The sequence below is a fragment of the Pieris napi genome, chromosome 1 (assembly GCF_905475465.1).
Source record: "Pieris napi chromosome 1, ilPieNapi1.2, whole genome shotgun sequence".
Lineage (NCBI taxonomy): Eukaryota > Metazoa > Arthropoda > Insecta > Lepidoptera > Pieridae > Pieris > Pieris napi.
Window position 1 is genome coordinate 11,213,211 of NC_062234.1, and position 25,725 is coordinate 11,238,935.

At 33.7% G+C, this 25,725-nt stretch overlaps 2 protein-coding genes across 4 annotated transcripts; both read right to left on the reverse strand.

Annotated features, from left to right (window-relative positions):
• Positions 1 to 1,443: 1,443 nt before the first annotated feature.
• On the reverse strand, positions 1,444 to 13,200 carry LOC125050194 (keratin, type I cytoskeletal 9-like). 2 transcript variants are annotated; one of them, XM_047649868.1, is made up of 9 exons: positions 10,671 to 10,816; positions 10,452 to 10,483; positions 8,907 to 8,940; positions 4,968 to 5,256; positions 4,349 to 4,589; positions 2,878 to 3,057; positions 2,351 to 2,377; positions 2,161 to 2,299; positions 1,444 to 1,758 (listed from the first exon to the last, which is right to left on the reverse strand). In XM_047649868.1, the coding sequence occupies exons 1-9, from the start codon at positions 10,697 to 10,699 to the stop codon at positions 1,740 to 1,742; spliced, it is 990 nt and encodes a 329-aa protein (XP_047505824.1). In that variant the 5' UTR covers positions 10,700 to 10,816; the 3' UTR covers positions 1,444 to 1,739. The 2 variants fall into 2 exon arrangements, with proteins under 2 accessions (XP_047505824.1, XP_047505814.1); XM_047649858.1 differs by lacking the exons at positions 1,444 to 1,758; positions 2,161 to 2,299; positions 2,351 to 2,377; positions 10,671 to 10,816 and adding an exon at positions 12,575 to 13,200 and having other exon boundaries at positions 2,849 to 3,057.
• A 3,701-nt stretch (positions 13,201 to 16,901) lies between these two features.
• LOC125053442 (hemicentin-2-like) lies at positions 16,902 to 22,762 on the reverse strand. Of its 2 annotated transcripts, none has more exons than XM_047654818.1 (4): positions 22,653 to 22,762; positions 19,629 to 19,731; positions 18,772 to 19,557; positions 16,902 to 18,066 (listed from the first exon to the last, which is right to left on the reverse strand). In XM_047654818.1, the coding sequence occupies exons 2-4, from the start codon at positions 19,681 to 19,683 to the stop codon at positions 17,939 to 17,941; spliced, it is 969 nt and encodes a 322-aa protein (XP_047510774.1). In that variant the 5' UTR covers positions 19,684 to 19,731; positions 22,653 to 22,762; the 3' UTR covers positions 16,902 to 17,938. The 2 variants fall into 2 exon arrangements, with proteins under 2 accessions (XP_047510774.1, XP_047510773.1); XM_047654817.1 differs by having other exon boundaries at positions 22,601 to 22,762.
• Between the last annotated feature and the right edge of the window lie 2,963 nt (positions 22,763 to 25,725).

The following is a 25,725-nucleotide window of genomic DNA, read 5'->3' on the forward strand; positions in this document are numbered from 1 at the left end:
CATCTTCCTCCGACATTGATTCGTCAGAAGGTCGAAAAACTTGTGGCGAGGTCGTTTTATCCCACTTCTGAGTATAATTGACCTATTCTTTTATTGATAATAGTATTTGAATTTATTATAATTGACAGTGAAAATAAAATGGCAGAGTGACAGCACACTTGTTCTTTATTTGTTACGTCTTCCAAAAAGTAGGTTTTAATATGGCTGGCTTTGGCTTATATAGGCTCATCCCCTCCAAGTGGCTGGCATTTGCGGTTGGCAGGCATGGCGGTTGGCTGGAGGGTTGGTCAACATGGCATGGCTTGGCATTGGCTATGGCTTTGGCATTGGCTATGGCTTTGGCATTGGCTATGGCTTGGCTTTGGCTTTGGCATTGGCTATGGCTTTGGCTTTGGCTTTGGCTTTGGCTATGGCTTTGGCTATGGCTTTGGCTTTGGCTATGGCTTTGGCTTTGGCTTGGCTTTGGCTTGGCTTGGCAGGATGTGACTGGCGACGTCACGTCCGTTACACTATCGAAGGTGAACCTATAATCATAACATAAGATCACGTATCATCACGGGGGTCATAACAGAGACATATTATATCTTAAAACGTAACGGAACTACTAAATTATATAATTATTTTATAAGTTTAAACCCTAAATCAAAGAAAAACTTGAATTAAAGAACTACTAAAAACTAAACGTATTGCTGATAAGAGAATGGTTTATTTACAGATTGGTAATTAAATCTAATATATAAAGTTGTGTCGCGGTGTTTGTGGTTAAACTCCTCCGAAACGGCTTTACCGATTCTAATGAAATGTTGTGTGCATATTGGGTAGGTCTGAGAATCGGACAACATCTATTTTTTATCCCCCTAAATGTTAAGTGTAGTCCACCCCTAATTTTTTTTTTAATTTTTAGATAAAAAGAAATATTTTTATTTTTTTATGATACAGCATTAAAAAAATACATACAACCCCTAATTTTCACCCCTCTACGATCAACCCCTATTTTTATTATAAATGATAAACATGGCAAAACGACGTTTGTCGGATCAGCTAGTATAATTTATATTTATTTTACGAATAAGGACATATTTACCCGTCTTTCACGCAATTAGACTCTTATTGAGAAACTCTTTCTATACAAAACTGGTCAAGTAATTTGTCCTGATCGACAATTTCTTGAAATAATTGTTGGCAATACTGAGTCGGTACTCATGATGCTTACTGATGTGGATGTACAGGAATGTGCTGTATTTACGTGACTCAAAGTTAAAAGGAATAAGGTTTAATACAATAGCAAAGACAGCTAAAATTAAGAGGTGAATGTAGCGCACATAAAATTATATTTTTGAGTATAGACATTTATTATCTAGAAAGGCAGTATCTTGGTAACATGTCCCATCAAAATACATGAATTTTGATGGGACAAAAAAATAGGATGAAGAAAAAAAACAATAACTAATATATCTCTTTAATTATACTTTTTATTACTAAGTACAGTTAATTGAGCGAAATACCTTCTTAAAGGTTTTCTACTAATACGTGATGACAAAACATTTTATATATCTACATGGATCATTAAGTACTCATTAGTCTTAGTGGTAATGCATATTTGGTAACACATAAATTACACAGACACAAGAACGCTATGGACTAGAGCCGATGAGAGATGCGTTTATACCATATTATTTCAAGTTGGTAAATAAATCCAATTTACATATTTCACATCCGTCTTATCGTTGCTCCAATGTTCATTTTCGTTTTCCATAACTGCAAGAAATAAATTAACGTTAATTTATTTGTGTTGATCAGCGTGAATTAATTATGTTACATCATCATAGCTGAGATAATACTATGATTAATCTTTATATTCTGAGAAATGATTATATATTCATGGTTAATCGCAAGTATATCGGGTATGAACTGAACAAGCCCTTGAAAAGGGTATGTTAATGGCCATCCAAAATAAACTGATCTGACTGAGCATTTTATGATCTAAAAAGTATATGTTTGCATAATATAGTACAATGTGTGTGTGTGACTTCAATTACGGTTGTAGGCAAACACCGTATTCACAATCCGCGGTTTTTCTATATGCGGCCCTTATTTTGTATGATTAAAAGAAGAATAAAAATAAGCCTAATATTAGGTATAACACAAGCAATTATTTACGAATTCACTGTGGCAGTAGCTGTAGCTGTGGCTGAAGCATGTGCAGTTCCCCCACAGGCACCCCCACCACAGCCACCGCATCCGCCAGCACAACCGGTTGGGCCGCCTTGGTTGTATCCATTGTTGCCGTAACCTCCGCCTTGGTTGTATCCATTGTTGCCTCCGCCATGATTTAAGCCTCCACCATCACCATAACCTCCGCCGCCACCGCCACCTCCTGCAAATAGTAAGACCTCTTTTATATAATAATCAGGTGTATCGTGTTTATTGTTTATGTTACAGCAGTATCACACTTTACAGAACGTAATCTAGTGAGATTTAAGACAGAGTTAACGGTTCGAGTTCGTGACGTTGGCTCGCAGATTTGGACGCTGCAATTTTTTTGAAATTTATTTTTTGTTACAAAAATTATTTTATTTTAAGCGAATTGTTAAGTGTGTATACGAAGACTATAGCCCAACATTACTAGGACTATCATAAGAGTTCTTTATAAATCAGGAATTGCTCGATGTTCCTCGATCACGTTGCCTTTGAAGTGGGACGTATACGTTTGCATATTATCGAGTGTGTTGCACCTTATGTGAACATTTGGGAATGGTAATAACGTTACTTGATATGAAACACACTACACGTGCCCTGACTTTTATTCGAATTTGGGTATAATTCGTTCTATGTCAATTGTAAAAACGTAAATTTACAAATACTAATATTTCTTACCTCCGTATCCACCGCCACCGCCACCGCCGCCGCCGCCGCCCCCACCATAGCCACCACCATAACCACCGCCATAACCGCCGCCACCGCCACCGCCTCCTCCATATCCGCCGCCATAGTTTCCATATCCACCATCTCCACCATAGTGCCCACCGTGACCACCATGACCGCCGTGGCTATGAGCTAGAAACAGATTATAAATTAGTTTCTTACTTTATTTAATAAAAATGCTATATTCTCTTATTCGTGCGCCTTTCAACCCTGCGTTCGAATCAGACCTGTGCACCAATACGAATTTATTACTTGCTCGCATGGTGAAGGAAAACATAATATGGCAAAATAAGACACCGGCGTGCCTCAGGCCCAATAATAGACGGCGCATGTCCATCACAAAAGGCCGGTCACATATTTGCCTGTTACGAGTAATTCTCAATTAAAATGTTGCAATTTGAGGGCCAAACTGAAAATTTGTTAGAGGACGCAATTTTATTTATGGAAAATATAGAGTTTAAACCCAAGTTTTGGGGTTGGCGCCCTTATCCCCCGGCCGCCATCTTGGAACGGGTGAGAACACGTTTTTGGCTATATCACCTAAACTATCGTACAAAAAAATTATGGTTGTCTATTTCAAGACCTAGAGGCTGTAGCGCCACTCATGGTTTTTTCAGATTTAATTTTTTATCTTAAAAATAATGCCTTTGTGTATTTAAGGAAGCCAAAGAATAAAGATTCTTTCGATACCATCAACTTGAATGTTTACTTCGAAACAAATAGAATATTAAAATTTACATGAGTGAGAGAGTTTATATTTAAAGTATTTAAATATAAACTCTATTGTATAATCTATAAAGTTAATCTTGCTTTTTATTGCTTTTCGTATTCTCCGCGTACCATAACCTTGTGAATCATTGCTATTGTCCTAATAATAATCTTGTTAAACGACACGGATGTTTCATTAATGTTAACATATTAATTACAAATTAAAAGATAATCTAATGTTTTCTAGAATATATCTTTCGCTGACTAGGCCAGTTATATTTGGAGTTATCTGTCGAGGGAGACATTAAAAGATCAAACGAACAATACAAAAGGAGACAGCAACACGTCAACTAGCTTCGGGCCTTTTGGATACAGCGGACTGCGTGTTTCGGCTTGAAGGGCGAGACTTGCCGCAGTTTGATAGTTTGCGAGTTACGGAGGGAAAACAAATTATTGGATTTGCATTCCCTGATTGCCTCAAAAGGATATCATAAAATCTAATTAAAGCGAAGAAGCTGGTTGAATGAGTAAAAAAAATAATATATTCTTTTTTTCCACCAGATTTCTAGAAATTCATTACATTAGGGACTAATCGAAATTATATATTAAATAAATAAAAAGCATCAAAAGAATAAGCTTTTGTGGACATAAAAATATGAAAGTTGTAGTTTATTTAATATAAATTGAAAGAGGAAAATAAAAAATAGGCACTTACAATGTTCTTTTATGACTTTAACGATAACCGTCTTCTGTGGCTCCTGGTATCCGTGACCATAGCCTCCATCGTAGCCGCGTCCTTCACTGTATCCCCCACCGTAGCCCCCGCCGTAACCACCTCCTCCACCCCAGCTATGTCCCCCACCAAAGGAAAACCCAACGCCGTGGCCAAGCAGGAGCTTTCCGAGGGTACGCTTTTGCCTATTTAACCTTCCAGGATGATCTTGGTCTTCTAGTTTCTGCAACATAATATTCTAATGACACAAGGCTGTGTTTTGACTTCAGGTAACTGTGTAAACCTTAAATGCTTTTGCATAATACTAAATAATAAAAAAAGAAGTTATATTAATCGAATTATTTGAATTTAAAATTACATTTATTAATACTTATTCGCAAATCAATATTATCGAAAAATAGGCTTAAAGCACACACAAGTAATTATTCTCACTTAATTAATTAATATACAGAACTAATATTGTTGTGGTACCTACAATTACAAATATCGTAAACACTTTCTCACACGGCGATTGTGTAAAATATGTTTCAATTAAAATATTCAAATAGCTTTAATCAAATATCATTAAGGTTTTATAAAAAAAGGTATAAAAAATACATACCTTAACATATATAGGTTGTTGATTGTAATTTAGTGACTTAGCTTCTGGCTCTCTTAACTTTTGGGAAGAGTTCCTCTGGGACAACAGTATTAGTATAGGGAACTGTCTGGATCTGTCAGTAGCGCGTGTCGGGGAGTCTTTGGGAGGCGCCAACACCGGTAGCACCATCACTACCCTATCATCAAGGTGGTTGTCATGAAGAGAGGCGCCAGCGGTGGCGACAAACGCCACCAACGTCACTGCACACCAAAGGTCCATCGCGGTCACTGCCAGCCGCCGCGCGTCCGACCTATTTATACAACACTATTGGACACCACACACGTCACTGAGCGTTTCTCACACTCACGTCATCACTTACAAGATGACGCTTGAAAACAATGATGGAAAAAGTCCGATAATTATATTAACAGAATATAAACAGGATTTTCATCTCTAATATCCATCCATAATTATTTTATTCATTCATATATTTTTGGTTTCCCCAAATCCAATCAATGTTCAGACACTTCAAAAAATCGATCGAATCTTTCATTTATATATTAATTGAGTTTGTTTTTATGTGTCAACACCCAAGGCGCATAGATTGAAAAAAAAACTGCTTTGGAGGACAAGAGGAAAAATATAAATGTCGCTTAATTAGGAACAACGTTGAAAAATTTAATTTTAGCAAGATTATTATATATGTGGTTGAATGTGTGTCAATAATCAACATGTTAGACTTGTCTATTTGTGAAGTCGTTACACGTTCGTTTGGATATTCCCGCAAACCGGCCTGTGTGATGTTCCAACTACAGCCTGTTGTAATAATATCGTAGTGAGTTTACAAAGGTATTTTGTGCAGTAGGAGCTTGTAATGGAATAAGAAAGACATAGGATTTATTTTAGTTCAATATTTTTTGAAGTGAAGCAGTCATTTTATGATTTAGCATTCTGAAAAGGTGGGAGCTTGTAGTTTATTGTTTATCAGAATGCCAAATCATAAAATGATTGCTTCACGACTGATTTGAGAGCGACCGCCGATACGAAAACCGCTGTGTGAGTTCGAAAAGTGAGTTACAGAATCGCAGGGCAGTGCTATTATTATTTTATAGGTGGATGTACCATTAAACTTTAATCTATTAAATTATGTTACCCTAATTTTAATGTTATTATGCTGATTTTGCGGAAAAGCGGAATCGGAAACAAAATAAATGTGTTATTTCAATCTATTTTTAAAGACTACTCTCCCAAAAATCTTTTATACTTCTTTTTGAAAGCATATTGTTCCAATTAAATTAATTCCCTAAATTACAATGAGGTCAAATACTGACTCGATTTGATCCTTTTAAAAATAAGTTCGAATGTATAGTTAAACAATAAAATATTAATAACCTCTCTTTTTCGCTTCTCTGTCAAATTGCGTTTACGATGTGCTGAGTAATTTAATTAAAACGATGCAATTTGGCTTATTTACATTTTTGTTTGTTGAATAAAGGTCGGAGTGTACATTGAACCAGAAGCAGGCGTTTTAGAATTATAATGCCTTTAGCTCTCGGAGCCAGCAAACAAGTTCGCTAAGTGGTCACTACATCGTTTAAAGTTTTTGTATCTTACAAGACGCAGTAGTTTATTCAAATTTTGCAACTTGTAACCATCTTTGAAAACTCGGAGGTGTTTTACAATTCTTTATTTTTATTTAATGTATATTTCTTTTTTTGACGTTCATAAGTGTACATTGTGTTACCTACATGAATAAATGTTTTTTGACTTTTGACTTTTACATTGAAATTGTTATTTAAGCGTAATTAAATTTTTACCTCAGCTAGTTGGATTTAGTTTTTTTACATCAGTGAAGACTATAGTTAATATCCTAAATATATATTTAAATTTGTAAAGCATGCTTATATGATGGATTTATTGCAACACATTGGTTTCATTAGAAATATTGAATGAAACATTGTACACAATAGAATCAGTGATATGATTACACGGCTTGTAGAGTGGGAAGCCCGGTTACATCTCGGTAAAGGTAATTAACATTATTGCATATCATTACAAACGCACTGCCACTTATTTGCAAACACATCACGTTACGGTGTATACACACATGATAAGTCTTTTAAAAAGATAATGATAAGGACACAATAATTAAATTGTATAGTCAATTATTACATTGAAAACGAACACTACTATATTAAAGCGCGTTAAAAATAATCTGTTAAATCATCTAAGTTCCTGACTTTACTTTTCTTCATCTCAACTATCAGATTATCACTGATTTAATTATATTTATCCTTATAAATGGTTTTAAGGATAAGAAACATAATAGCTTATTGGTTCTGTTATTATTATAATTTTCAAATTGTTATTTTAGGTAATATTTATTTCCAACACACACGGTATTTACAATATTCTTAACCTTAAGTAGGTAATAATAATAATCAAAATTGATAAATAGATAATTAAAGGTTTGGTGCCGATGGCAGTGTATCTTTAACGCTAACAGCATTTCCTCGCTGTATTGCGATACTTATTCGTTGAGCGAGGAAAGCACCAGCTCTGGGGTCTGGGGTCATCGGTACTATCTGCCAGGCGCCAACTTAAAGCTTTGATTAGTGCCTGCTCACTTCAACCCCACCGCCTATAAGGAATATTGTTAATAAGTTTTCTTACACTTAAACGATTACTTTCACGCCATACTGTGACATTCATTATTGTCCTATTAATAGATGATTCGTAATAATTGGCAGTATCTTCGTTTAATTTGTAGTATAGGTAATACTTCTATGAAGTATAACAAGAATCCAAATTCATAGATAATATAGACTAATATAATTAAATGTCAAGATTTTTTGTAAATTAACAACTCCAATCGTTTAAATTATCAAATTATTTATTCGTGTAACATCTTATAATGATGATGTCAAGATCTTATAATTTATGGTTTAATTTATCAAGGTCATAAGGGGATTTCCACAAAAAGATGCTATAATATAAAATAATAAGACATTAAAATACATATTTTTAAACTTTATCCTTATAATTAACATTTATTGTCTTGTTATTCGTTATTGTATTGTTATTTGTTATTGTATTGATACAACTCTATAATAGGTTTGGGTAAATAGCGCAAAATCATTTTATATTAATAAAGTTTCAAATGGTACGGTATTTCTAATAAAGTATTTTCCATTTAATTATTAATTAAAACATCTTTTAAAATGCTATTTTTAAACGCGCGTATTTATTAACTGAAAGTAAAACAAAGAAATTACTGATTACTATTAAATCAACACAAAACAGATATATTATGCATAACAGCATGAAGCCTGCATTTGCAAGGCTGCAAATAAAAAAAATTTAAGGGTCAGATTCATGGCTAATGCGAAATAATCTTGATAATCCTACATATAAATGGTGACTTTTATATTAAATTTGAAGCTTTTATAAACAAAAACTACATCACATTTAACTACAGCATTTATTTGTATATATATATCTGAAAAATAAAGTAAATTAAAATGATTATCGGCTGGGCTACGGGATGGCCAGGAAATTTTTAAACAGAACAAAAGTATTTTTTTTATTTTAGATCACGTGCACACATAAAAATTTAACATGGACTCAAAATATATTTTTAAGCTTATTTTACAAAATAATATAAATAGAAAAAATAGATAAATAGGAGTTTCACTGTTTTGGCTTTTCGCGCCTAATAAATATATATCAAGCGGAAAAGCGATAAAAACCTATTCGCTTTTCTTAAAGAAATTTTTATTTTAACATACATTTTGTTTGTGCCATCTAAATCTTTACTCCTATGAATTTAGTCAAGAGTTTCATAATCCAAAGAGCATTTGACAGATGAGATAATTGGCGCGTCTTGTCTCTAATTCTCAGCATTTAATTAAATTTATAAGGCCTTGGTGACCTTAGTTTATATAAGCTCTATGCACATACCTGAACTTGGAATTATGACTTCTATTTATGTAATCTGAAATGGAAAGACTGCGTAAAACGAACAGTCTCTCGAATATCTTGTATATTGATAATATATACATAAATACTGTTACAAAAAAAGTTTTCTATTTTTCAACCTTTTAATTATTTTGAATTAGTAACACGTATATTATTTTAAAAGCTTCTTTCCATTTCGCGCCATTCCACATATTTTTTTCGTGTTCATAATCAAATTACAATATGGAATGGGGTGTTAAAGAAAATAGGATGGCAGTGATCGCCTTGCACAAAGTGGGTATGGAGCCGTCGGTTATATTCCAGACACTTCAAAAGCTTGGCACCAGCCGTATGTTCGTATATCGTACTATTAACAGATACAACAACACTTCGTCTATCGAAGACCAGAAAAGGTACGACGTGGTCATCATCCTGTGTCAGTGATGGTTTGGTAGGACGTGTCTTATCAAGGAGTCACAAAACTGCATTTTTGCGAAAAAGGAGTGAAAACTTCATCCAAAGTGTATCAGATACAGTCTTGGATCAAGTTGGGAAACCTCTTAGCAATACACTTTTTAAAAATATATCCTGTGGACTTTCCAGCAGGATTCTGCATCTGGTCACAAGGCACGAATTCCCAAGCTGCTTGAAACCAAAGTCCGGAACTTTATAAGAACTGAAGACTGGCCCTCACCTAGCACAGACCTCAACCCTGTAGAATTCAAATTTGGGTGAGTTTTAGAGGACATGGCTTACTCTGAACGAAACGGAGACTTTAAGTTTCTTAAAAAAGCAAGCAAGCAAGCTTTGGAGCAAGCAGTGGCGAAATTTCCCTTGGAAACAGTGCGTAAATCTATAGATTCGAGGCCAAACAGATTAAAGGCCTGTATAAAAGCCAAAGGTGGCCATTTCGAATATATAATTTTTTTATTTTTTGCTGAGACTTATAAATATAAAATTTTATTACATTACTTCATTAAATAATAATGCATTTTAATTTGTAACAGAACTTATGGCTAGACTAGGTATATATGTATCGAGTAAATGATAAAAATTAATGTTGAATAGACACAAATTATGCGCGCATATTAAGACCAGAAGGATTTATTTGTATGAAATAATACAATGAACAACAAAAAATATATTTCGTCTTTATTAAGCTGCGTTGTATGAGTCGTTGTGTTAGTCTGACGTTATCGCTAATTAATTATAACTCTATTTAAACTGCGCATCCACGCTGTGGAATAAACAAGTTATTCTATAGATCTATAGTATGCATAGATTTACCTATACAAATCTATCATAGATAATCTTCATAAATCTTTTGTTGTTGACGAACAAACCGCATGAATTCTTGATATTTTTATTGAGGTTTGGAGTAATTTATTTATGGATTTAACAAAATCCTTTTTATTTTTGCACAGACCAAAACGGTACAGCTAACAAAAGTCTGAAAAGTATCTTAAATCCATAATGACAATAATTTCGTAGAAACTTGACCAACAGTGAGTTTTAGTAAAAAGTACATTTCTATAAAAATTTACAAACCTTCGTTTATCTTCTTACTGATGATCCAACCTCTGCAAAGAATAACATTATAAATTAAATAATATCTACGAAATAAGGCTTCATTCATTTGTACAAAAACTACAACGATCTATAAGCGTTTGGTAGGTATAATAATAAAAACTCTTTAGCAAATTATTTTAAACTTAACTGACAAGGATTTAAAAAATTTACTTCTATTCCATATATAATTAAACTAACCTGGACACGGTAAATGGTTTGCGGATCATCGGTTTTCATCTCCTTTACATCACTAATGTTTTTATCGGACAATAATAAGAGTATGGGGAAATCTTTTGCTCTTTCTTCCCTACCATTAGGAGCTAACAGGGGCGAGATCAGAACAACTTCTTTATCTTCAACTTCCCCGTACACTAGCGATACGAACACTGTTAATACACACGATATAACGAATTTCATTGTGATTATAATGAAACTTTTGCAGGATACTTTATTTATATGATTTGATTTGAATTGATGATCACGATCTAGTGTTCTTCCGTTTTAATTGACCTTAAAGTCTGAGATCATTGAGCGATTCATTATTAACTAATTAACTAATATAAATAAAGACCATAAATTAAAATCTACGAGTAAATTTACATCAACATGAATTTGTGTTGGTTTGTCCCGCTAACTCTCGAGGCCAAATCGGCTAATTATGATCTTGAAATATTTGTTAAAGTTCAGTGAATGTTTAAACGGTGGCAAACATAAATAATAACAAGTAATGAAAGTTAAAGTTACTAAAAACGTTAATTGAATTTTCAAATAAAAACTGATTCTAGCTGGGAAGTATTTGATGTCGTTTGTTTTTTAGAAAAAAAAATGTCAGTTGGTTGTGAAATATCTAAAGATGCCTTTAGGAATTTGTGTTTCATAGCTGTAGTATGATCTCTATAGTTTGATCTCTTTGGTCTGTTTTAAAAAAAATGTATTACAAAACTTCTTTGACACAAATATATGTAGGTGATACAAAGTTCAACGGGTCATCTAGTGCTAAATTATATTAGCTAGTTTTAAATCGAATGAAAACAAAAACTTTTTGCGAAAAATACAAAAAGGATATTTCTTGACAACAACTACATATTACTTTATTACGTAGTAAAGTTATCCACATCATAATTATGAATATTTAAATAATATACTAATTAATTCATTAACAACAAAAAAAAAACAATAACTAAAATATATAATTAAAAGGAGCCTCTTTCGGCTAAATATATATGGGATTAACTTAGTAGGAACTATGTTTTCATAAGCTTTTGATGTGTGTAACCTGAGTGACCATGAAATTTATCGCCATATATGTATATCACGCCAGTTCAATGTAAAAAAAATAGATAAACACATAGTTTTTAAAATATGTTATTTATTTCCATTATATTATACAATAGTACAATAGTTACAATGCAGAAATATAATAATTTCATTTCCTTATTTTTAAATATAAATTTTTAGCTATAGTAACAATTTTAGCTAACTTACAAAACTTTAACACAGAATGAGACTATATCTATAATAAAGGGTCTGAGATTAAAGCGGTGTCAATTTTATTAATATAAACCTCACAGCTTTTGGAAAGAAATAAACGTGACAAAACATTCTGTAACGTAGGTTACGTTTATACGACCAAAATCAATTATGGTTAAATAACTTTATGTAATACCGCCGTAATGTTTCAATCTTTATAGTATGAATAATACTATAACTGCATCAGGAATTATCTAAAACAACCTTGAACAAACTTGAGTTGCGGTATTTATAGGATTCCCAACTAGAAAAGATATAATACTGTATACATAAACAGCCGTATTAATATTCAACTATAACATTATCTTTCACGATGGATTTGCTTATTATATAGGGGTTAAAGAACTGTACATCGGAATCTAAAGACAAAGACACATATAAAGTAAATACAGCGCGGTGAAGGACCTTAAAGAAAAAGAAAAAGTTAAGATATTTTCGTCTTTATTGCATATGTCGAGTAACAGTTTAACTCGTAAGGAATAACTTTAAGGTCGGCTAAATGACTAAAATATCCTAAGATCAATTAGAATATAGAAAAGTAAGAATACATATAAAATCACAGCGTAAATTACCTTAAGAGCAAGTCCATCAGGTTAACATTTCCTGAAGTATGGTATTGAAGGAAAAAGTAGAAAAGGTGCTCTGGTGGCTTTCACATCCACTGTTTGACCTCCATCCCTCAACTCTCCAATCCAATCGGTTCCCACTGGTAAAATAAGTTCCAGCGGAGGTACGGGCAACGTTGTTTGAAACATTGATTTGGTGTTAACTACTGGTGTTGGCACAATCAACTCTGTTGTTACCTCACTATTGGTCCTCACCCTTGCTACTTGTATAACCCTCGTTGGTTCGCTTGTAAGAAACGCTGGATCTAAACTCGCCTGTGCGGGTCGCGTGATTTGGCTATTATCAATGGTTGCAGCAATTGGCGCACTAACTACGGTTTTATCTATGTTTTTCAAGTTAAATTCCCCTGTTCCTTCTTCCTCTGGTACCAGAACTGGAGTGGGGGCCACAACAAATTTTCCTTGTAATTCCACAATTTCATTAGGTTTTATTGTCTTCGAAGAACAGAAAGTATAAAATACCATACATATAAACAAAACTAAAAAACAAGTTATTTTAACCATTTTCGATTGAGAGCAACAAACACGAAGGATTCGTAAGATTGTTGTACGTGGAATGACCGGTGACTCGTTGGCTATTTTGTTAATTAATTTACTTGTGACAATTGTAAAATATCCAGCTTATTAAAACTTACATCTAGTTTGCCATGAGTATCTTAATACATAACATATCACCGGTCTGATCTAAAAGAAGTGTTCATTCTGAACTAAAGCATCGCAGCGACACGACGTGCTGTACTTTATCAAGAATACCATTAGAAAAATTAAAATAACATTATAAATAATAATTCCTAAATAATAACAATATATAAAAATATAGTTTAATGTTATTATGCTGCGATGTTTAATACATAAAGTGTTATTTTTATTAAGGCATCTTAGTTTCCAGTCACACACGAGAAATAAAAAATATGCTATTTTACTAAAGGTCAAAGTCTTAACCGGTTTAAACGCTTATGACGTCTTATAATTTTAATATTTTGAAGTGGTTCAATGATATGAGCTAAGTTTAGAGACAAACAAAAGTATGTTTGTAAAATAATTACGTTGTTAATAAATAAGTTAGTTACTAATATATTTACTAAATAAATATATAATATATATTGTATACCTATTAATACTTAATCTGGCCATAAGTACTGTTAAAATAAAAAAAATACATATGAATTTGGAATTTGTCATTTTTATATGATTGTTCATTGAGTTTTCTCATTTTGGCGCCAACACATTGTACAGATACCGGAAAACTTCTTGAGCATTAAACAAGGGAGTGCAGGAAAGTTTGCGCATCGTTGTCATACGAGCAAATAAAATGTCTAACTATTTTATGTAACTGTAGAATACTTTATACGTAGATAACTTTTAATTATAGTTAGTTTTAATTTTTGTAGATTTTTAGTGTAGGTATATCAGATAGTATTGTGAGTAGTTAAATATAATTTTACTACCTTATAAAATATGATAACAAGAAATGAAAACCGGCCAAGTGCGATTCAAGCCATAGCAGGAAAAAAATGAAAGATAATATTTATTTATGAATTTATTAATAATAAATCCCTCCTCTCAGATTAAGAGGGCTTGGGGCTTGGGCTATAGTTCCCACGCGGACCCAGTGCGGATTGGAAACTCCACACGCACCATAGAATTGCTTCGCAGGTTGGAGCAGGTTTCCTCACGATGTTTTCCTTCACCGCAAAGCTCGTGATAAATTTCAAATGTTATTAATAATGATTGTAGAAAAAATATTTAAGTAACTTAATCATCATCTAAAAAAGATATTCCTTCCATTAGGTCATTTAGCAGAGCTAGTGCTTGGTCTAGGTTCAGGGGAGATGGAGTTATCATGATGCTCATCATCATCCCTAAAACATTCCGTACGATTGGCAGTGAAGAATTTTCCCATAGAAAGAGTGCATGCTTCTATTGATAACTCAACGTTTTTAAGGACTGTTTTGCAGCCAATGGAAACTTCTTCGAATGAGCTTTTTATACTTTAAATTGTTTTATATTTATGTATTAAACTAACACACTGTAAAAGTAATAAATGTTATTTGCAATAGAATTTTTTCTGCTTTGTTTCACTATTTATTGCAAAACTAGGTAATATATATATTATATATAGATATATATATATATATATATATATATATATATATATGTAGGACATAATTAAGGCGTAACATTAGACAACTTGATACCTTAATACCAAAACGGTCTTTAACACACAGCCAAGATTTAATCAAACTTTGATCTCAATCATTCAAAATATTTCTCATGCCACAACTACATGATAACGAAAATATGTACCAAGTAGGAATCGTATATTTAAAGTAACGAATAGTCTAAATATAACATGGTGTTGATTTCAATGTCATATAAATCACAACCAGAAGTAATATTAGGCTTTGTATAACTTACAGGTCATTTGTAATCAAGTCCACGAGTGGGACATTTGCGTGAGTCATGGGTTAGACCAGTTCCTTGACTGTCAAGACAAAACATGACCAACAACTTATCATTTCAAAATTGTGAATGTATCAAAACAATAATGCCTTACGATTTTACGTCTCCAAAATTTTCTCACATTTAGAAATATTAGTACTATTCCTCCAGTTAATTTAAAACTGATTTACGAATAGTGAAAAGTTTGTAAATTTTGCGTGACCAGGGGAGAGAGTGAATGAAGATTAAAAGCTGTCATTAATTGTTTACTTGCAGGTATAACCTACACTCATTATAGTTAACAAATCTGTAAATACTTCTCGAAATTGTCAGTCGCCAATGATAAATGTGTGCTTCATCATACTGAGTGGAATAAAACATTATCCTATAACAAATTATGTTGCCATTACATTATTACGGAAAAAATAAACTCCTGGCAGCATTATTAGACCTAAGTATCACTCTCGGTATTATTATTTGCTGACTGTTTTGAGCAGGCGTTTACGGTTGGCACTTAAACCGAAATTCCTATAATCGAGGCATAACAAATAAAATAAATATTATTATAATTTAACTAAATCACTGATTCGACATATTTAACAAAAAATTTCAGAAAAACTCAAATTACTCATAACATAAACATTAGTTACATCATTGTTATAATGTTGGATTAGTTGGTATGAATAAGATCACATAATAAGAATGTTATTCGTAAACTTAGGTTGTTAATTTATCTAACATGTACTCACGTATATAGTAGTAGTGTAATCTCAAGATGATCCGACCTCACGGCAGATTTTTTTTATATATTTATACCTTTGAAAATTACTCGTTCACTGAAGTAAAACATCGTTAGGAAACCCGCACGTCGTAGACATAAAAATCAATAATGTTTTTAAGGAAACATATTAACAAAAAATATATGAAAATATGTCTGCCCCATTAGCGGTTAGGGGATGTCATACTGTGTTAATATTAAAAAATCCTAGTCCTTAGAAGGACGGGTTAAAATATAATATTAAAAATAAAAAAACAGTGGCGCTACAACCTTTTTAGGTCTGGGTCTCACATTTTTGTATTTGTTTCATGATCATTTGTCAATCTAATAGGCTAGTAGTTGATCAGCCTCCTGTGCCTGACGCACGCCGTCTTCTTGGGTCTAAGGCAAGCCGGTTTCCTAACGATGTTTCCTTCACGGTTCGAGCGAATATTAAATGCGCACAGAGAAAAGAAAATCCATTAATTCACAGCCGGGAATCGAACCTACGACCTCAGTGATGAGAGTGGCACGCTGAAGCCAACACTGTAAGCAAAATATATTATTAGTAAACTTTTATTTAAGTTTTATTAGGAAGAAATCTCATACAGTTATTTCAGGGTAGACACACAAATATAGAGACATAACTTAATAACGTACTGACAGAATAGATGCTAATGCGATAGACAACTATGAAGTATGAACCATAACACGATCATACTTAGATATTGTAAAATAAGAATAAAAGCAACACTGATTCTAGTAGAAATGCTTTGTTAACCGCTTATTTATTCCTTGCTTATGTGTGTACAAAGCATGCATTCAACAATTACATAGTATATTATTTAAGGACATATTGTCGGGCTAAGAAGGACCTAAGCGAGCGCCAAGTGCTTGATGTATGGCAAGCGGTAGCGCGCAATCGGCAAAAACGTTCTCTAGTTCCAGAGGCCTAGGCTTACTTTGAGTCGCTGCGACAGCGGAGTAAGTAATAGACCAGACTGGACACTATACTGGAATTCCACTGGATGACCTACACAAAACCAGAAGTAGGCATATAAATAAGAGATATTACAAAATCAAAATTAATTTATTTAGACGTTGTATTGGCGAGAAGGTGAAAACATTTACTTGTATTTGATAGACCAGTTATGTTACAGATATATTTTATAACTCAGACTTTTACGCTTATATTACAGAATTTTCATTTTATGTACATAGAATTTGAAATAACAATATAATAAAAATATAAGAAAACATTTGTACCTTTGAATATAATAATATTAAGTCCCTAATTCATGGCAATGCCAAGATAACATAATTATTTTAATATTTTCGTAAATCTCAGGTAATATAGCACGGTCGTACGACTGTTCAACTGTTCTGAAACTTGTGCTGAGAATAAAGTGAAATTATTGTAGAGATCAAGTAAAGGTAAACAATGAATTTAGAGTTATGCATGTCTCTCTCAACTTGAAATTCAACCATGATTAAAATACCTTATATTGTGTTTTGACTTAATCTTTTTTGATTATATTGATCTAAAGTTTATAATTATTTGTAGGTACTCGTTAAGAGTGCTTATACAATTTCAAATGTAAATAAGAACAATACATAATATAATTCTTAGAAATAGTAAGTCATTTGGAACTCTCATAGAGTTTCAAAACCGTAGGTTTTATCATATATGTGGTGATAAGTTATACACAATATAGATATTTTTTTATATCTGTATGAAATCATTATAAAAGTTACCTGATATTTACCGCTAAACCGATATTGATACATTTTGGTATAAAGATTTATTGGAGCTTAGAACTTGAAAGAGTTTGTCAACTTCCATTAAGATAAATCTGTGAGAAATAAACATATCTTTAAAGAACTACGATATCGTCACTATAATAAATTAAATATACAAATTTGTATAACCTACTTTGTTAATACTAACAGAAATTAACTTTGAGCAATAATTATTATTACATATAGTATTAAAACCTTAAAAATTTCACAAGTTCATCGTCGAGTCGATCGAATCTTCTTTCTAATAGAATTTTGTTCATAATCTAAGTAATAAAGATTAGTACGTTAACGATAGACTTTCAACACTTTCACTAGCAACGGTGAAGTCGTTTCTGGCAACCGAGCACTGCAGCAACTGCGACGCATAATAGTACGGCATGTGTTGTTTCGCTGTTAGTAGCGGCCGCACTGCGAGACAGTGTCGCTGCCATCTTGTCACCTGAAATCATTAAAACATTTGTTAAAATAGATACAAAAACACGACGATCCATATAACTGTGAGATGAAATTCTATTAAGCGTATTCTATTTAGCAAGCGGCCAGATGGAATGTCGTTGATCCCTTGGAAGATGGGCCGGGCTTTGGTATGGGATGCTACTTGTGTAGACACGTTTGCCCCGTCTCACTTCCTTTGGACAAGCATAAAAGCTGGCGCGGCCGCAGAGCAGGCAGAAAATAATAATCGGCACAAACATAAGAGTGTATCTTCCCTCTTTGATTGTGTTCCCTTTAGAGTAAAGACTCTTGAGTCGTGGGGTTCAAACTTCAAGTGCACAGGCGCTTATTAAAGATTTAAGTTGGCGCCTGGTAGATAGTACCGGTAACCCCAGAACTGGTGCTTTCCTGGCTCAACGAATAGCAAGTCAAGTATAGCAATACAGCGAGGAAATGCTGCCAGCGTTAAAGATACGTACACTGGCACAGGGAACAAACTATTTAAACTTGTTTTAATTTTCTTTTTAAATAATTTTTATATTAATTTGTAGGTTTAGAAAATTGAAAATAAAAATAATACGTATTAAGCTTTTTTAGAATTTCAACTTAATTTTTTTTGCAGCAGTGTTATCATTTTATGTTTGACGTTCATAATGTTTGCAAAAAGCCTTTAGAGTGACAGAAATCCAAAATGTATTTATTAACTTACTGCCTTCGGAGACATAGAGGTAGATGTGAGCGGGCTCAGCATTGGGCGCCCGACAGGAGTAATTGCCAGAGTGATCTGGACGCGCGCGGTGTACACTGAGCGCTGATTGCGTACGCGAACCACGCGTTGCTGCGGCCGTTTGTACAGATACGCCACGCGCTGCGTCATAGTTAATCATTCTAGCGTTGTGGTACCAAAACACGTACTGCGGCGGCTCAGGGCTGTTTTCGATGAGGCACACAAGCCGCACTGCCGAACCTGCATCTACATGCAGCTCCTCCGCTCCCAAAATCAGTGCCTCAGGCACCACCACTTGAAGATGCACCTGCCGCGACAGTGCACCATTGCTGGATGAAACTTGGCACTCATACGTGCCATTGTCTCGCTTTTGTACGTATTTGATCTGCAGCACCCAGTCCTCGGAACCTTCGCGATGCAGGACCTGAAAGCGCTCGTCGTTGGTGTACACAAAGGCACCGGAGCTAATGATGTGCCAGTCACGTCGTCGCACCCAAGACACCTGTCGTTCAGCGAGGTGTCGCACCGGGCAGTGCAAGAAAGCTACAGAGCCAAGTTGTGCGCGTACTGTTTCGGCCGTGGCATTAAGCTCAGGCTCACGCCGCAGGGCTTCCAGCGAAGCTTGCCATAGCTCACGCCAAGCGGGTGCATTCTCTGCTGCTAGAGCAGCCTCCGCTGCTGCTGCTTCAGCTTCACTCGGTTCTCCTATCCGCAATTGACCTACGCCAAAGCTGGACGTCGCCGTTTCCCAATCCACGCCGCTTTTTTCTGCATAAAATAAGAAACATCATGTTTTAGGTACTCGAGGAAAATAAATGGGTGTATCGGAGAATTCGTACGTGTAGAGGGCGAAAGCAGCGCGGCGAGCAGCGCGACGAGCAGTGCTGGCGCCATCAGTGCCGCCACACGCTGTCGCGCCGTCGCCGCCGCCGTTTGCGTGATCTGAAACAAATTTAATGCTGTCGTAAGAACCAGATCGAATCGATATATATCTACAGGGTCATATAGTTTACCTTCAATATTTGGATTCTATTATGAACCTAAATAACCTTTATTTATTTAAGTTATAACGTTTAATATTCATTTTATTTAACCCAATTATACACAATAAGTTAGTCCGGGTGTACGATAGGCTAAACATCTAAGCTATTTTTTTCAAATAGGTTTGGTAACACACACCTATCGGCAATATATTTGTTAAAAACTTATATATAGGCAAATGAACTGAAATGTCATGTGAAAGCACTGAAATGAAAAGCCCTCAGTTCATTGGGTATGGCATATAAATCCATTTATGAAAACTTTTATCTTAACGTAAGTAAATCACAGTACAAATATAATGGCATATGGGTGGTGATAGGATGAAGGATAACGGGATAAGCTAATACATCCCAAAGAGAAAGTTTTCGGTTCCAAATCCAAAGGGTATAAAGTAAAATCTATTACCTTTCAACTACATATAACGTAACCCCAAGTGGGCTAGCGCATACGAATCAAACGTGTCGAAAATTCATTTGAGACAACTCCCCAGTTACATGCAGAGTGAGAAAAATAGAAAGCATAGTAAACAATAGACAACCACAAAACAATCTTATTATTTTATTAAAGTTTTAATAATTTGGGAATGAAGGACCACAATTTTGGACCTCAAAAATCATCATCTTAGACCTCGTTATCAGAATTTATACCAGAGGCATGTGTACTAAAATCCCTTAATGTCATGAGGATTTAATATTTGTAAATAGTGTTTGTGTGTGATCTTAGCCTATAGGTACCATTACATTTAGTAAACCGTTGATTGTTAATGTTTAAACATGTTTTAGTATCTCTATTTCTTTGAGATATATATTTAAACTAGCGACCCCACAGACGTTTGTATCATATTTCAAGCGATTAGGATATTAAACAATGTATAAAAGTACCGACTGCAGCACCATCTGCAGGGCTGATTTGTGAATCTAAACCACCCAGGACTCCACCCAAACATACAAAAAAAATCATTCAAATCGGTCCAGCCGTTTAAGAGGAGTTCGGTGACATACACACGTACAGATGAATTATATATATACTATCTATATGTTATATGTTAGATCAGACTGCAGACGGTGAGCATATTTGATTGAAATAGGTTTAGTGGTTTAGGAGTCCATAGCGGACAAACAAAGTGACGCGTAATTTATATATATCAAGATAGTATTTTAAGTCTTGCTTTGGATAATAAATTGACACAGAAATTAATTTTTGTTTGTAAACATTTTTTTTTTTCTTTTTCAGCCCCAGAAACTAATAAGTCATGAAAACGCTTCGATTTGCTAATGGAGATTTACTAACCGCTTGCTTGATACTAGCGCGAATGGTCCGGTCAATATAGACATTTGAAATAACAAAAATTCCCGGAGAGCCAAATTTTGGTGGAGAGGGTTTACCATTAAAAATAAAACTAAACGTTTTCGAGAAAAATTCAAAAAACCTATATTTTTGACCCCGAATAACTTTTGTAGCACACATAGGATCGATGGGGTTTTTTAAAACTTTATTTTTAATGGTAAACCCCAGCTCTCCACCAATATTTAGCTCTGTGGGAATTATTGTTATTTAACCACAATTTTTGTGTCTAAATTGACCGCACTATAAAGGTCGCCACGAGCAATAATAGTGAAATTATGTATTGTGTTGCATCTTATATTTGTAGTGTTATTACTGACCCGCACTTGTGTTAGCTAATACTAATTTATTATTTGATTATTAAAGCGAATTACGCTGACTAATGTCAATGAAGTCAAAATATTTAATAGCTCTTTTATGTTTATGTGTGGGAAATTATTTTAGTGTTTTTTTTTATTCATTCAAAACAGGTATCTCGCTTATAAAAAATTCGTATAACCGATATCATAATCAATTCGATTTAGATTTTACACGTTTTAAAAATAAAACTAACATTTCTGTTTATATGGCTGCACGTAGAATAAAATACATTTTAAAATAAAAAACAAACAGGTTTTTATTCATATTTCAAATTAATTAGTGTAATAAATTATCGGCATAAAAGTAATAGCTGATGCCGTCGACGCAAATAGCAATTTTACAGTAACTTATCTATTATCTATACTTTTTTTTATTTTAAGCAGTATGGAAATATTAAGTATGTAAGGAATAATTTCGCCTCCATATTTTCCTTACTACGATAAATAATTAGAATTCCCATTTATAGATTGAGCTTTTTAGATTAATATATTGCGATTAAGACATTCTGATATACCGGCCACTAATTGGATATAAAACAAGTAAAATTTATAATAAATTAAAAGAAATACTCTTTCACAAATTACTGATACATTTAGTGACACGTTTTAGATATCATTTCTAATTTTGAATTAACCATTATCAAATAATCGAACAAACATCTACTTATTCAACCTAAGAATTCAACAAGTAATAATTCGACACATATTATTCTTTTCTAAAAAGGCAGCCCACTTAACTATATGTAAAAGTAACTGAACGAGAGCATTACGCTCATTAGCACTAAGATACGTTGAAAACAATTATTGAGGTTTCGTTAAAAACTTCATCTATTTCTTATGTCTTCGTAATCGTTGATAACTTTAATAAAGGTGTATCATAATTTTTAAAACATAAGGAATTTCTATAGAAATATGAAAAGGTAAAATAACGAAATTATATTATATTCATTCAATTTTTCGTTTAAGTTAAATAGTCTTGGATACCATCAAATCGATTGAATAATCTTTGGAACACTTTTTGCTACAATCCTGTAGTTTAATATTATTGTAGGTCTTTAAAATTATACCTGTGATTATAATGTAGTTATATATAGTGAATACATATAAGAAATGGTGGACCGGTTTGTGTGGAGTAGAGTTGAGCTCAGAATGCGCTATTGGCGCGGAGGTTGGTCACTGTAACACATGTCTCACTAGTCACTACAAAGACGACCGCCTGCAGTCGCGCGCCGCGACTCACTGACGCCTCGCGCCTCCCGCCCCGCGCATCAAGGCCTTAGCCGTCTTAACTATTAATACTATGATAAAATATCGGATTTGCTTACAGCCAAGCTAGCCATTCTAAATCATAATAATGGTTTGTATTCAGAATAAATTCTTAACTTTTGCTAAACACATGCTAGCCAGTATATGAAATGATAAAAGGAGCTCGCAACAATGCAATGTAGCGAGTAGAGCTAAGATCTACATTCTACGCCGTATAAGCAAAATTTACGTTTCCTCACTAACGCCCATGTTCATGTTAATGGCATTTACTACATTCTTGTTTCGTACAAAATGAAACAAGGGTAAATCACTTTATTTTAATGCTAAAATACGTAATACTGTGTTAATGTAAAACGGTTCTACTTTTAATAACGCTTTTTCTCTTATTACTTTCTACAAGTCCTTCTCTAAGAAAGTGGGTTATCCTAGTAAAGACAATAACTAAAACGTAGTTAAATATGTTTGCATAATTTTATTTGGATTAAAAGATTTGAGTATGCCTCAGTCAGTTTAAAAACAAAACAAACAAAAGTTAGCTCTTAATAACTTCGCTTTTTCTCTTCGCTCGCAAATTATTATGCTTATGTGATTTACATATACTTCGATAACCCTGGCACATCAGCGACTTTATAAATTAAAAAATATAACAATTATGTTTTATTACTATTTTCTCACGTGATCACTGCTCGACAGCATGGCTCGGCGAATATCAGAAGCCCAAAATATTGTTTTAAATGTGTAAGAAATATAAAATGTTAAAATGAGCTATTGCTGATATCGTAGCAGTTCGTAGAAGTCTACGGTAAAAGTCACGTAGCACCCAGAGTTGTCACGAAGCGCAAAGCACGTGTCGAATCATTTGCTGCATCGATCACACGTTCATGTGCTCAATCGGCTGTTGAGTGCTCAGATATAACTGTATCTTTTGACTCTAGTTGATATTATTTTTAAATAGTATAACACTGCCTTTATAGACATTTAGTCAGAATATCTAATCAATAAAAGCTTGTAGAGGGCGATTGAAGAATTATTAAATATCTAATAATCTCTTATGTCAAATTCATAATTATACATGTAAAAACCGTGCCACGTCACGCTACCAAAATTATCTAACTATATCTTGTAATTTAGTTGCAACGGCAATAAAAAAAAAAGATAGAATTATAGAATAATAGGGCAGTAAAATATTTTTTTTACGTTTCGATTGTATCTAGGATAATTTTATTCATCTGAGACTAGAAAGTAGTAAAAATTTAAATTGTCATTAAACTAAACAAATCGTTTTGGAACACAGAATATTTTGTCATATATCGCGCGGCTGTAGATTACATATAACGAAGTCGGGTGCGGGTTGGGGGTATGTGACGGGGGGACGCGCGGGTGATTGATAAAATTTCATTAGAGCGACGCGAGCTCGATTATTTATCTGTTCGTAGCGAAACATTTATATGTCCGCCAGTACAGCCATAAAATATATGGCTGTACCTCGTTGAGCGAGTGTGGAGTGTACCGGCCAGTGCCCTCTGCCAGCGCTGCGACAACAAAGTTACTGATAACACCCGATCGCTCCGTTATCCGTTTCGCTTTTAATTAACTTTCCGTCGTTTTCATTTATTCAAAATGTCGTAATATTTCGTAAACATATTACGCGATGCCAGTATTGTATAATCCCAAACTCATCTCGTATTTTGTATCCGGAGAAGGAACATGATTGAAAAAGTAAAAGACATGTTTATTATAACTTGTGACATATTGATAAAGGTAGACGGCTGCCGTCTCTAGACGTAACACATAAATCGATATTGTTTACGAATGTTGTATATTGTATTTTTTAACGTCTTAATATGCAATGAAAAAATTATATTAAATATCAAATTATTAATAAGTAATACTGAAACCAAACTAAGAATTCTATAAATGGGTTGAGTTTGAGTTTAATTTCGTGTTTATGAGAGTTGGTTTCTTTGACATTTCAACTAAAAATGCGGAATTACTGTATAAATCTACAGTGAAGAAAATTGACGTTATATCTACGACACTGCAATCAAGAATTTCTTAATATCCGAAAAGTAGTTCGTATTTTTCCAAATGTATGAGTTCAAAATAAGTTCTAAATGCTGGATTATTCTACACATTATAATCGAAGCAACGTTTCAACGTTCATTCTTTATTTATGTATTTCTTCTATCTTATCTTTATTTATTTTTTAATATATAAATTTTAATAATTCTATTACAATATAATTCTAATACATTGTATACTTTCAAACAAAATAAACAAATAAAAGCAGAATAAAAAGTCTGGTTTCATACGGTCAATAGTTCTATGTAAAACAAACAAAATACAAGGTGTAAAACATATAAACTTCGTTTTCTGAATTTTAGACAAACTTATCAAATTACTTGAAATTTTTCGTCGTCATAAATATAATACAATTTAAGTATGGCATTCGACAGTGACTATTGTAAATAAACACCAATTTCCATTTGATATAACATTAGGTGATTTGATTAGGTGTCTATTATGATATCTAAATACTATATCATCAGTTACGGTATTTTAATATAACTGTAATGAACTAAAATAGCTGACGCTGTTGGAATTACGTTAATAAATATTCAATATTGAAAGTATGTGTAATAAAAATGAATTATTATTTATTTTACCGATATCGGAAAATTCCCCGTTTGCTTAAAAATATGTTCACGCTACGAGGCACAATGCCAGCACTACGTGCCTAGCGACGTAGCTGATGCGTAGCGCTCTAGTAACGTGTACCGCGTAGCGCATGAGCGAGCAATAGGCAGCGTGAAGTGGCGCTCGCGATAAAGTTTCGTGTATGCAGTAATTACAGGGTGCTGAGAGCGAAATAAACGCGGTTAAAACAAATAACACTTAGCTTGAGCTAAAAAGCAAAGTAAATATT